Source organism: Aquarana catesbeiana, linkage group LG04 (genome assembly GCF_042186555.1).
Source record: "Aquarana catesbeiana isolate 2022-GZ linkage group LG04, ASM4218655v1, whole genome shotgun sequence".
NCBI classification, from domain to species: domain Eukaryota; kingdom Metazoa; phylum Chordata; class Amphibia; order Anura; family Ranidae; genus Aquarana; species Aquarana catesbeiana.
Genome location: NC_133327.1, coordinates 247,627,471 through 247,642,177, shown reverse-complemented (window position 1 = coordinate 247,642,177; position 14,707 = coordinate 247,627,471). Strand labels below are relative to the sequence as shown.

Below are 14,707 nucleotides of genomic sequence, written 5' to 3'. Positions count from 1 at the left end.
CCCACACAATTTTTTTTTTACATTTTTGTTCAGTGTTTCCCTGAATATTCATACCCAAAGGGCCTGGTAATGGACTGGGGGGGAATCCATGCCATTTTTTTCAATGAGTTTTATCTATATTGCCGAGACCTGACAATTCATTACAGCCGCGATCAGTTTTAAAGGCCTTTTTTTCCTTTAGAAATGTAATTTTGCTGTGGTATTGTTCTAAACAAGGGAAAACTGTGCCACTTTACAGGCATACTATAGACACCAACCCCAGGCACGATATTTAAAGGAATATTTCATTTTTATTGTTTCACTTTAAGTATTATTAAAATCACTGCTCCCGAAAAAACAGCCGTTTTTAAAACTTTTTTTTGCATTGATACATGTCCCCTGGTGCAGGACCCAGGTCCCCAAAAACTTTTTATGACAATAACTTGCATATAAGCCTTTAAAATGCGCACTTTTGGTTTTTCATGTTCGTGTCCCATAGACTTTAACGGTGTTCGTTCAAATTTTTTGCCTGTTCGCAAGTTCTGGTGCGAACCGAACCGGGGGGTGTTCAGGCTCATCCTCACCGCCATCAACGTCATCCCTTCCCCGCTGCGCTCCATGAGCACGTCAAGCCTCGCTTTGAGTTCGCTCTACTACAGGACAGTCTTCCCGGTCACGATTGCAGACCGACATCGGTGAGTGCCATCAGTGCGGAGGCTGGTCTATGTGGACAGCTTTACCCCTGATGCCTGCATACTTAGATGTGCCTCTTTTAATCATCAACTTTGTGAGTTGCTAAATGTTGTACCTTCATTAAATGTAACCATATTGCTACTGATGGATTTTGCTTCTAATCCCCTTGTGGAGGCTGCTATTTGTGGATGGACATTTTATGGTTACACAACCTAGTCACATTGCTATAATCTTTTTATATGGGCTATAAACTGAAGAACTTATGAGTAAATGCTTGTGGAAGGAATACTCTGAGTTTCCATTATCTCTTATGGGGAAATTCGCTTTGATATACAAGTGCTGTGAGTGCTTTTACTGTGTAATCATTCTGTAGTCCAAGATAAGATCTAAGAGGGCTCTTTGAGATAACACAGGTAGTGTGGGGAAGACACAGGACATTTTTGACAAGCATAATGAATTATTTTTTTGCAAATATCAAACAGATATAACAAAATGCTTCCAACAGTATATTAAACAGTCAAAATGGGAGCAAATAAAATAAGTTTAGGAGTTTAAGAGTATATATCAGCTTTAATTTTTGTGTCTTTAATTTTGCCTGCAGTGTGGTTTTACCTGATGTTCTGCTCTTCTCGTGTTAATCCAGATCCAAATTTTGAATGAATGTCATAGCAGGTCAGGCTGTCCTCAAGAACCCTTAAAAATAAGTCATATGATTTGAGATGATGCTCATAAAAAATGACTATTCAGACATTGTACAATAGTCCTTACTTACCCCGCTCTCTGAAAGTGTTGCGATTCTTGATCCCAAACATGAGTGACTTTTTGTACTCTTATCAATTTAACCTGAGAATGTCAAGCAAAAAAATACACTCCTTTAGAATTGTGATTAAATTTTTCAAGAAAAATTTTCTTTTTCATTAGAATTTCAGGGATTTCAGAAAAACATCTTGCACAGTTATACAAGCTCCTCATCTGTACTGAAGATGCTCAGTCTGATTTCACTGCACACTGTGAGCTTCTCTACGTGTGCATTAGAAGCTGCAGCAAGTCAAATGGTGTCTAACTTATTTTCTGATTGGAGGACTTCCAGCAGAATCTAGCATTTTCCTTTATAACCTTAGGCTAGCCATACATGTTCTATTGTCTTGTACAATTTTTCTCTAGATTTACCAAAAAACATAAAATATGAGGTAAAAACGAAAACAACTCTCAATTGTATCCAGGTATGCAGGCATTTGCACTACATAGTTTAATGTGGCCATATTAGGTCAATTAGGGCACAATCATGCCCGACTCTTTTGTGTCTGTAAATTTATATGGTGGGAAATGCTCTGGCCACACTTGATTAGATGGCAATAGGCTGGAGTGACAGCATTCTTCTGGGTTCAGCTTGAACTCAAGTTTGGCCCAAACCTGAGTTCATCCCTATTCTGCAACATCCTGTCTCTTTGACATCCAGGGTGAGATGCAATTATCAGAGGGTCAAGAAAGCATAGACAGCAATAAAAACATTGTCAAAAGTTTTAACCCTTCTCCACTGTACATGTTATGTCTGTATCCCTGATGGAAGGATTTACCTTTACTACTTTCCCTTAGTAAGCTCCCTAATAGGGGATAATAAAACCTTAAAAAGAGAAAAGAGAGGGACTTTGATGTGTTTGCCTTGCTTTTTTCAGGAGTGCAAATACCTGATTTTCGTTAAAATATGTTTGTTCTAGCAAACAAAAATCATAAATGGTTTCCATACAAAAATCAAAGTTGTTTGCGTTGTTTCAAGCTTTTGTGTCAAATGACACAGCTTTTCTTCTGACAACCCATAAAATATAGCACATGGGATAATTTTGTACAGTTGCAGGCTGCTTTATGGGATCGGTATATTTTGTCATAGGGCCAATAGGTTTGGGTAACATTATATATTTTGGTGCGATGCAGTGCCATTGTTTCTGACTGGCACCACCAAAGCACCCTGCCAAGTTACGTGCATTGCGGTACGCTGCCATAAATTGTACATTCTCCTTTTTTGGTACATTTGGTAGTTAATTCAAATAAATAGGCTGCCTTAACAGACAGCACATGAACCAATGGCATAAAGCATATTAACATAAATTCCCTAGCGCACCACGGTGGTGTGAACGGGCCCTTAACCACTTGCCTACTGGGCACTTAAACTCTCCTGCCCAGACCAATTTTAGGTGGTATTTGATCACTTCTGGGTTTTTTATTTTTTGCGCTATAAATGAAAAAAGACCGAAAATTTTGAAAAAAAAACAAATTTTTCTTAGTTTCTGCGATTTATACTGCTACATATCTTTGGTAAAAATGACCCAAATTAGTGGATATTATTTGGTCTTTGTGAAAGTTATAGAGTCTACAAGCTGTGGTGCAAATCATAAAAAATTGATCACACCTGATGTACTGGTGGCCTATCTCATTTCTTGCAACCCGAACAAGCCAAGAAAGTACAAATACCCCCCAAATGACCCCTTTTTTTGAAAGTAGACATTCCAAGGTATTTAGTAAGATGCATGGTGAGGTTTTTGATGTTGTCATTTTTTCCCACAATTCTTTGCAAAATTAAGATTTATTTTCCACAAAATTGTCATTGTAATATGTTATTTCTCTCACATGGCATGTGTATACCACAAATAACACCCCAAAATACATTCTGCTACTCCTCCTAAGTATGGCGATACCACATGTGTGGGACTTTTTCACAGCCTAGCCACACAGAGAGGCCCAACATGCAGGGAGCACCATCAGGTGTTCTAGGAGCATAAATTAAAAAAATAATCTTCTAGACATTGTTGGTGGGCACTTATGGCACTGATGACAGAAGGCACTGATGACACATGACACTGATGACTGATGACAGAAGGCACTGATGACACATGACACTGATGACAAATGGCACTGATTACATGTGAAACTGATGACAGATGGCACTGATTACACGTGACACTGATGTGGCACTGATGACATGTGACACTGATGTGGCACTGATGACAGATGGCACTAATACGTGGCACTGATGACACGTGACACTGATGTGGCACTGATGACAGATGGCACCGATATGTTGCACTGATGACACGTGACACTGATGACAGATGACACGTGACACTGATGACAGATGACACGTGACACTGATGACAGATGGCACGTGACACTGACAGGTGGCACTGATGACAGATGGCACTGATGACAAATGGCACTGACAGATGGCACTGATAGGTACTGTGGACACTGTATTTTACTGTTTTATTCAGTGTTGGCACTCACAATCTGCAGCACAGAAGCTCTCCCTCCTCATACGCGGTCTCTGTGTGAGGAGGGAGAGCTGGCAATGAGATATGATCTCATGTGTTTACATTTGAGATCATCTCCCATTGGACACGCCGAACGAGTGCTAAATGGCCGCTGTGATTGGCCATTTAGCACGATCTGTGAGCTGTGTCCAAGGGACATGGCCAACGCAGATTTTCTGCGATGCATGCCCACAAGTAAACAGGAGGACTTCCAGGGACGCACTCCAGGCAATTAAGCAACGCGCTGTAGCCGTCTTTAGGCTATAGCGCGGGCAGGGAGTGGTTAAGGTCCTCAGAAAATATACAATATTGTGTCGCATTTTTGACAGAAGTTGTAGTGCTCTGTATGGATATTATATTCAAGGTCACTCAACATATATGTGAACATGTGTCATATGGTTGTGAGTCAACAGCAGCATCCAGAATTCTTCAGATACATTTTGAAAAAAAGAGGGTAAAGCCAACAAATATTTCCTACCTTAAAGTATAACTAAAGGCAAAACTTTCTTTTTGTTTTGGGTAGAGTGCAGAGGGATTAGAACCCCTGTCAGTTTTTATTTCTGTCTGTGCCCCCCGTTAAGGAAATTCATCCTCTCTATTTGTCCTGTTTACCATTATCATTGAAAGTGAAAGTAAAAGAAAATCCAAATATTCCCTTAATTTGCAGGGAATTCCTCTCACTTCCTGTTTGGCTATGGGACAGGAAGCGAAGGAAAATCTCTGCAATGGGACAGAGAACCTGAAAAAAAGTCTGATAGGGGTTACAACCCTCCCTTACTTTATCAAAAACGAAAAAAAAAAAAGTTTTTCCTTTAGTTCTACTTTAATAATTAGGTATAATTTTTCCCTCCTGCTGTAAAGAAAAATATACTAACTCAAAAATCTGTATCTGGTAACATACCTTCAGGTCTTTTTTATAGATGGCTTTAGTAATGATAGACTTGCCATCTGCAATCACTGGCTGTGCAGTTTTCGTGTTTATTGATATGTTTAAACCCTGCAACTGAATCCAATCTATGCTTTTCCTGAAATAATGTTCAAATTCATCCTGGAAAAATAGTAGTCATTGAATTAATCAGAAACAGAAATCTAGCATAGCATGCAAGATATGCACTAATATTTGGTAATTCCTTGTATACTAGTTAAACATATTTTAAATACAGGTATGTGCAAAAGAAAATACAGTTTACCAAAGTAGTAGTACTACCATTTACATCTGATTCTGTATTTTTCTTAAATTATACTTATATGATACTTTTAGTATACTTTTATTCTGAAGTATAAAAACAGCTTTTGCTGCAATGCTCACTTTCTCTCTGGAGCTGTCCCCCACAGAGTCACCACGCCAAGGTGCATCATTACTTCTTTTCTGGGTTTTCTGTTTATGCAACCCACTTTCTGTGAGGTTAGGTTGTCAGGGACCCACCCCCTGGCGGAGTGTCACTGTGTCAACCTGGATTTGGTACAATACTGTATAAAGCAATGCTGTTCTCTCAGCGATGAGAACTGGCCACCACCTCCAAAGGAAGAAGAAGAGACCTGTCTAGGATTTTATTTTAAATGTGGAGGGGGGGGGGGTATTTAATCCTTGATAAACAGAAGGTTTGCTTTAGGATTTAGCATGCGATTAGATAATAAAATAGCAAAAGAAGTCTGATGGGGTTATTACTCTGCCCTTCCTACTATCAGCAAAGCTTCATTAACTAACAGTGCTTTTCCTTCCTCTCTAGAGGCTTATATGGACAGACAGTTTAAGAATTTTACTTAAAAAAATGGTTTTCATATCCTAGCAACAAGGGAATGATCAGTGTGTCATTTAATGCAACTTATTTATTTGAATCAAAATTTCTAGCCAGGGACTTTCTGTTCAATTGAGTTAAAGAACTGTTTGAATAACTATCTACTAAAGCTGAGCACCAAACAGATTTAGTTGATTGTTTACATTTAATAATGATCATATTTTTAACTGATCATAAAGCAGGCAACAAGAACATACGTTATTCGATATTTTAATCAATGATTAATCACTTGTTTGCTATTGAATGATCAAAAAATCACTATGGGGCCTATTTATAAAACATTTGTCATATAAATGGCAGAACCATTCGTGCAAGCTGAACGAAATGTCACCATCCTTTTTCTAAGAGGTTCATTCCTGTATTATCAGCGCCACCCAGTGGTCAAAATGTGCTATAGTTTTCATATGGAGCTTTCCTGGCTCAGCCCCATGCCATCATGACCTCGGGTCAACTCTGCCCCTTGACCCCATGTAGGACATCCCTTAATAGCATAATAAAAGACAGGCAGTACGTGAAGACCCGTCCTTATTTTGTCTTTGCTCCAGACATCCTGTTTTCTGTCCTGCCGTTGATCCCCATGGTAGAGGGTCCCATGTTGGGGTAAATCTTCCAGAAGGTGGACACTTCTGGTGCCGGAGATAGTGCAGGCATAAAATGCCATCAGTCACGGTGGTAGCAGCCATCCTGGGTCCTGCTTGTCTCCTTTCTTTTCCTTGCTGTCTCTCTCTTCCCCTCTCCTGTTCGGCCACCGTGGGTGGCGTCAGCAGCTTCTGCAGTATTTCCGGCTTCTGCCACACTCTCCCGGTGCCCTGCGGTCCTCCTGCATTCCAGAACGGCAATGACGTCATCTGGGCAGCTTGTACTGGCTGTCGGCTACAGTGCGGCTGTGGATTGGTCCGTGAGCCGCCAATTTTGATTGGACAGACGTAGTCTGTAGAGCGTCAAGTTGGAGCTCTCTGAATACGTTCATTAGGCATTACAAGCTTGACATGATATCTTCTCAATCCAATGCTATGGGAACTTCTGTGTTGTCATCTGCTTTGTCCGCTTGTTAATAAACTTACTTTACAGCACCTGGTGTTTGCGTTTTTTTTCCCTCCCTGATAATGGTCTAGTTAGATTCTGAGGTCATGATGGCATGGGGCTGAGCCAAGAAAATGGAAAATTGTTAGCAATACTTGCTGTAATTTTCTTTTCCTGGTTCTACCCCATGCCAGCACATACCCTCCTTGGTCCGTCACAGACTAGTTATAAAATGGGGTGTCCAGGTACTGCCTGTATTTTATTATGCTATTAACCAATTGCCGACCGCCGCACACACATATACCTCGGCAGAATGACACAGGCAGGCAAATGGGCGTACCTGTACGTCCCTTTGAATTTGCTGCCTATCGGGCGCGCGTGCCCGTGGGTCCCGCAAACTCGATGTTGGTGGCATGCGATTGTGGTGAGGAGAGGCAGAACGGGGAGATGCCTATGTAAAGAAGGCATTTCCCTGTTCTGCCTAGCGGCATGACAGGGATCTACTGCTCCCTGTCATCGGGAGCAGTGATCTCTGTCATGCTGTAGTGAGCCCATCCCTCCCACAGTTAAAATCACTCCCTAGAACACACTTAACCCCTTAATCGCCCCCTAGTGTTTAACCCCTTCCCTGCCAGTGTCATTTATACAGTAATCAGTGGCTATTTGTAGCTCTGATCACTGTATAAAGGACAATGGTCCCAAAATAGTGTCAAAAGTGTCCGATGTGTCCACCATAATGTCGCAGTCCTGATAAAAATCACAGATTGCCGCCATTACTAGAAAAAAAAAATAATAATAAAAATGCCATAAATCTATCCCCTATTTTGTAGACGCTATAATATAATATATACTGTATATATAATATATATATATATATATATATATATATATATATATATATATATATATTGAGCGCAAACCAATCAATATACACTTATTGCAATTTTTTTACCAAAAATATGTCGAAGAATACATATCGGCCTAAACTGTGTAATAAATTTGTTTTTTTATATATTTTTGGGGGGTATTTATTATAGCAAAAAGTAAAAAATATAGCTTTTTTCAAAATTCTCGCTCTTTTTTTGTTTATAGCGCAAAAAATAAAAACCACAGAGGTTATCAGATACCACCAAAAGAAAGCTCTATTTGTGGGGAAAAAAGGACATCAATTTTGTTTGGGTACAACGTCGCACGACCGCACAATTGTCAGCTAAAGCGATGCAGTACAGAATTGCAAAAAATGCTCTGGTCAGGAAGGGGGTAAATCCTTACAAAGTTGAAGTGGTTAAGGGATGTTCTACATGGGGTTAAGGGGTGGAGTTGACCCGTGATCATGATGTATTGGGGCAGAGCCAGGAAAGGGAAATTACGATAAGTATTGATAACAATTTTCCGTTATTCCAGAAAACTCTACCGCATTTTGGCCACTAAATAAAGCTGATTATTCAGGACCTAAAGTGGATGTAAACCTGATTCATAAAAATTGGAGCTGGGCACATATATCCACAGCATTTTCTTATCTCTCTTCAAAGCACTGAGTCCCGTGGCCTTGTCCTACTCCATTCTTCTGTTATCAGCATGATAACGTCTAAAACGTTCTCTGAAACATGAGATAAAACCAGCCGGAAATTTGTGTTGTGGGAGGTTGCTATAAATAGATTAGCAGAGTGCTTGACTTGTTAGAGCAGAGCTCTGAGAGTCTTTGCCTATGTGGAGGGGGGGTGTGCCTTTTCTCCAATCAGCTGTCTTGGCTGTATGCCCAGACTTTACTCCCAGTGCTGAACAGGAAGAGAAAATCTGTAATACGATGTGCACTTTCAAAAGAATATAGAAAGGGACAGGTAGCAGATACGCATGTAAAACTAATGTAGGAAGATTTGTTCCATTTCTGTGTATAATCTGAGGCTGTTCACTTCACTGGGTGTATGGAGGGTTTACATCCACTTTAATCTCTTAACAAAATTATGGTGACATTTTGTTTAGCTTTCAGGAATGCATTTGACAATTGCGCAACAAATATTTTAGAAAATAGACTCAATTGTGTATGGATACCGTCATAAAAACATTACATGTTTTAATTTTAGAGACTGAGTTAAATGTTTGAATAGGGGGCTATGTATTAGGGTCTGCCTAAAAGTTTTAGGTTAGGAGTTATGGGTTAGGGCAAGTAGGCTCCTGTATTTTATGTCACTTTTTTGTGATTAAAGCGTCTCTAATCTCAGCATTGAGATCTAATGGCCTAATATTTTACTGAAAAACATATTAGAATTTATAACTCATAGCTTATATCCCATTGTTTTACATCATGGTACAGCAGTATGAAACTTACTGTGGTTTTCAGCAGTATAACGTCAGCTTCCTGCAGGCTGCACGGAATGCAGTGGGCCCATACATGCCATTCTGGCTTCCAATAAAACAAAAGCCAGAGAAATCCACAAGAAAATACATATCCAATAACACAGGCTGCTCTTCTGCAGGACTGCTGTTTGTAGCCATATGTTTCCTATGGAAATATAAAACACAATAAGTAATACGTGTTTGCTAACCATCTACACATCCTTCTTATAGCAAAATTCTATGAGATTCCATGTGAGAAGGGGGATTGAAGGGTGCATTAGCAAACATCTTGAAGGTAAGGAAGCCTGCAAACCCATTAATCACAGACATTTGTAATCTGTTAATGGTTCAGGGACCACTAGCACCAGTGGCGGTGTATCCATAAGGGCACACGGGCGCCGCCCCCTCTCTCCAGCCACCCCCTCTATGACCAATATCCATGGCCGCCGCTGCCACCCCCTATTCAGGGAAGGTTTTTTTTTTAAGCACCTTATTAGAGCCACAGGCTCTAATAGGCGTCAAAAAAGGTAAACAGCAGTTCACCCAGCTGTGTTAGAAAAGCGAATGAATATTCGCTTTCCTAACACTGAACTGCCTCTCCGCCAATCAGGTGCTCAGGTCTGTTACCTGTCACCTGATTGGCTGAAACGACAGGCACTGTGATTGGATGCCTATCAGGTGTCCAATCATAGGAGAGGACGGGAGGAGAAGATGGGAGAAGAAGACATCAAAGACATGGAGGAGCGGAGGAGCATGGAGGACACCGTCCATCGCCATCACCCGCTGCCCCACCGAGACAGGGTAAGTGCCGGGCAGACAGCGGGCAGGGGGATACAGTGACAGCATTCAATGGGAACAGTGGGAGCATTTAATGGGGCACAGTGGAAGCATTTGATGGCACAGTGGGAGCATTTGATGGCACAGTGGCAGCGTTTGATGGGCACAGCGGCAGCGTTTGATGGGCACAGTGGTGGCAATTGATAGGCACAGTGGCAGCGTTTGATGGGCACAGTGACTGTGTTTGATGGGCACAGTGAGGCTGCAATTGATGGGTTTCTTTTTCAGAATTTTTCAGTTTGTTTGTGCCCCCCAAAAAAATTTTGAGCACCAGCCGCCACTGACTAGCACACTATTCTTCCATGCTTTGCTGTAGGCCCATGGGGGGACTATGGTAACCCTGGGTGGGATCTTTTGATTACAGACACTCTGGACTAAACACTACTTTCTAGTGGTGAGTTACATTAAGGGTAAGGGAGTATACATAAGGTAGTTAGATCTAGTATTGTAGACTGTAAAGGGCCTAATTAATTGAAGTCTTATAAATATTTTTAGATTACAACTAGGAGCATGTGGTAATCTTACATGGCACATTGCCATTGGGATTTGGCTACATCTCTTAAGTAAATCCAATGTGATATTATTGATGTACACAGTCTGCATAGTAATATATGTGAAGTATTGATATATGGGGATAGGTTGGTATCACTTCTCATTTTTTTTAGGGGCCACTGATGTATGGAACTTCTCAATGCTCTTCGGTGGGGAATTATTGAAGTAATAAGTAGGGAAATACCTTACTAAACAAGTAATGTACCTAGACATCTACCGCCTTCCCGGTTGCTGGATTTGGATGGAATGCACACACATGGATCTACTGATTTTAACATAGCCTGGTTTAAAATAAAGATATGACTATGTAAGCATCATGTAATAAAATATTAGTAGAAGTCTGGGTAGATATTGGAATGTAAATGCATGTATTTTCAGGCCCCCAACCCTTGTTTCTCTTCTGAAGAAGTGAAATTCAAGAAATATGTTGAGATTTCTGGCTCTCTGTGGTTGCTGCTCTCTTGTGAATTTTTAATGATATGCACTATGTGTACTTACCATTAGATAACATTTGGAATGGGAGAAGTGAGTTGCAGGAATAAAGGCAGGAGGAAGTTTCTCAGAGAAATTTTCTCTGTAACCAGCGTCATCTGAGGACGTGAGCTTCACATCCCCAGACGATGCTGATTACAGAGAATCATGCGCGTTGGGAGAGGCCTCACACGTGACATTATTCCACAAGTGCCTGGCTGCCTGGACCTGTTGGTTGTTTGTAACACATGCTGTGTAATTCCTTCAAAATTAAGAGTGTAATTTTATCATTTTATTAAAATTTCAGTCTATGTCAGAAAGATCAGGCTCCATGTATTCTGAAGGCAAGAAGGAAACTAATGCAGCCACTACAAGGACTTGTAAGCTGCAATATATTACATTTTGTCTGGGATTTAGTTATCCTGTAAAAACTGAAACCACTCTGGAGAACACAATGCCACAAAGTTCATCAGGTAATGAAAACAAAGAGAAAACACCCAACCCTGTCCCTGAAGGCAGCTTCTATAAACGTCAAGCTCATCACTTATATTAATCATCCGTAGAAAGACTTGGTAGCAATTTTCTGGTCTTGCCAGCATTGTACACGGCTTATAGTTCTGTTGATTTACACCTTTTTAATCCATGGTCAACTCTAACCTGTCAGATTATCATTAATTATAGCTTTATACACGCACACACAGACAACATAGTATATACATGTCTAAATAAAAAGCACAAATTATTAGGAATGACATAAACTCATCCCTACTCATCCCTATTAGGAATCACATAAACTCATAATGCTACAGTATATTGTGACAATAAAAGGAATTAGTGTACTTGCAATCAATGTTTTAAAGTAATGTGTTTTTAATTTGCCGAACTCAATATAATTAACATGTCATATTAACAAATCTATTTTGGATCACCTACACATAGAATCGTGGTATACTACTAGTTATTAAAGCTGAACTCCAGCTTTGCATACACTTTACATAGTTTGTTTGGGCCAGCTTGGCAAATTATGTCCCTCACTAACATGTGAGGCCACTAGATGTGCGTTATAAACTGTATGTAGCTGAGGCATACTGCATTGTGTTCTGGGTTCAAGCTGAGACTTCCTGCCTCATAACCGAAACACAATAGAGTCTATCACAGCGGCACTCAGCCATTCAGAGAAAGTGTTGTATTCTAGTAATGAATACAAAGCTTCCTGATTGAGTGTTTCTCTGATTGAGTCAGAGGTTGTGACATCATCCGCCCACCTCAATGACTCAGCCAATCAGAGGAAGCTTTGTTTTCATTGCTTGAATACATTGCATTCTCTGAATGGCTGAGCGCTGCTCAGATAGACTCTATTGTGTTCTGGTTATGAGACAGGAAGGCTCGGCTCGAATGTGGAACACAATGCAGTATGCTGTATGTAGCCGCAGCTACATACAGTTTATACCGCACATCCAATGGCCTTACATGTTAGTTCTAAATTTATTCCCTATCCCCCCATGAAAAAAAGAATTATCATCTGTAGAGCTGTCTGGGTTAATGTTACAATGTGATAAGAGATTATCCACTGGTACAACAATCTTAGATATTGATCTGCACTTCATATGCACCCAGCAGTCCTGAGATTTGCCTGCTATATTGAAACATACAAATTAGTATTCCACTGTTGGTTACTGGACAGTGACAGTTGAAATGCAAAAGGTAAATCACAATTTCTGCAATGATTTCCGAAAAGCTGTAGAGGAATATCTACACTGCAGTCACTGACCTTTCCTTCTGAAGATGCTGACTGTTTAGCTGTTAAGCAGGTGCATTGGCTTTAGTACTTTTTAAGTTTCTGGAGGCTCAACTTTACTCTAAACCCACCTGGGCTGTACCTCAGGTCAGTGATTCTAAGCATTGAAGCTAGAGGCAGTCAGACATCAAGTACTTTCAGAAGAAGAACTGCAGCAATGACCCCTACATATTTCCTTTAGTACATACTTCCTTTACAACTGAACTCCAGGGGAAAAAAGATTTAACCTTGCAGTGGGGACTTGCCTAGTCCATAGGCTAGTTTTGCTTAGGGGATGATAAATAAGGTGATATACTTATCTTATTACTCAGACTTACTCCTCTGTATGGGATGATTTCCAAGAAGCCTCTTACCTACAACATAATTTCATACAGTGGAGAGCCAGCAGTCCTGCATTGTATGGGAGGATGTCGTTGGCTGGCACACATTCCAAGTGTCAGTGGATGAGATCGCTGGCTGTTCTAGGATTGAGGAATAAGTTAAGTGTATTAAACATTCATCATACCCTAGGTAAACTAAATAGTTAACCTTTGCAGTGGAGAAGGGGGCCCATTGCAAGAGCAAATCTTTTTCTCTATACAAGAAAGACATACATGTGACAAATGTGAATTTATAGGCAATAACACATGAGAGTATTATGATGCACATACGAAAAACGAATACAAGTGCTAACAATGTTCAGCAGAGGCTTACTACTTGGTACCCAGTAGCCCTTCCATGTTAGAACATAAAAATGAATGACAGGATAATCACCCAAAACAAAACATAATGCCTGAAGAATATACAGGCATACCCCGCTTTTAAGAACACAATGTGGTCTATTTACTAAAGCTGGAAAGTGCAAAATCAGGCTCACTTCTGCATAGAAACCAACAAGCTTCTAACTCCAGCTTGTTCAATTAAGATTTGGTAATAAAACCTGGAAATGCATTGGTTTCTATGCAGAAGTGAGCCTGATTTAGCACTTTCCATCTTTGATAAATAAACCCCATTGTGTACTTAAAAGCGGGGTATTCCTGTATTCCAATAATAATATTAAAAAAAACATGCCCCAGCATGTTTTTTCAGACAGCTTAATATGAGAGATCCAAAAAAAAAAAAAATAAATAGAAAAATATGAAGAGTGATGTTTGCTATTTTTTCCTAAGTATCTGAGCAAGTGAGTTTATCCCTTCATTTCTAAAAAGGAAAAAAAGTGGAAAACTCCCTATACTGTATGGTAATAGACCTGTATTGACATACAGCAATATTTTACTGATGGAAATTCAGTAACGTGCAAAACTACAGATTAAAATGTTAGGAATTCCATGCACAGCAACCCAGAGTTTGTGTCAATAAAAGCCAAACATCAGAGTTTTCTTCTTTTTTTTTTCTCGCTGTCTGTACACCATTATCCTAGAAACCTATATCTTCTTTTTATAAAGAGATTACACAGAATAGTCTCACCATCTCATTTTCTTCTCCCTTGTTAAGTAGAGCATGATCAACATATCTCTCCATCAATATTGAAATCTCTGTCCTCTGCCGAGTTTGCTAGAATCTAATGAAAACTAACTTTCCTGTGCTATATTGTGTGTATATATGGCATATCGACCATTTATTCCCAATGTGCTTTATGTAGCCTTTGTTCTGGGAACACACCCCTATCATCAAGTTGGCATCCAGCAAGCTTTGTAAATTGCTCCACAGTTTTGAAATATGTGGACTGAAATATCATTGTTGAACAAAGCTGTATGCAGGATATTTCCTTGTTTGTATAAACCACCTTGACATCAGCAAGATATATGACAAATATGTCCAAAAAAATGCACGTGACACAGTGAAACAAAATCATTTACTCTGCAAAGTAAACACACTCTACTAACCCCAATAAAACTATTAACCTACATGGTAACTTAAATACTAGGAATGCT

The 14,707-nt window shown here is 39.9% G+C and overlaps 1 protein-coding gene across 1 annotated transcript in view; it reads right to left on the bottom strand.

Annotated features, from left to right (window-relative positions):
* Positions 1–14,448, bottom strand: part of LOC141139845 (probable cation-transporting ATPase 13A4) — a 74,577-nt gene extending 60,129 nt beyond the window's left edge. The window contains exons 1-5 of the mRNA XM_073626372.1: positions 14,241–14,448; positions 9,129–9,302; positions 4,879–5,025; positions 1,445–1,515; positions 1,285–1,365 (exon numbers count right to left, since the gene is read on the bottom strand). Coding sequence (XP_073482473.1) covers positions 1,285–1,365; positions 1,445–1,515; positions 4,879–5,025; positions 9,129–9,302; positions 14,241–14,294 — 527 coding nt within the window. The 5' untranslated portion in view covers positions 14,295–14,448. The remainder of the gene's footprint in view (positions 1–1,284; positions 1,366–1,444; positions 1,516–4,878; positions 5,026–9,128; positions 9,303–14,240) is intronic.
* Positions 14,449–14,707: the final 259 nt, after the last annotated feature.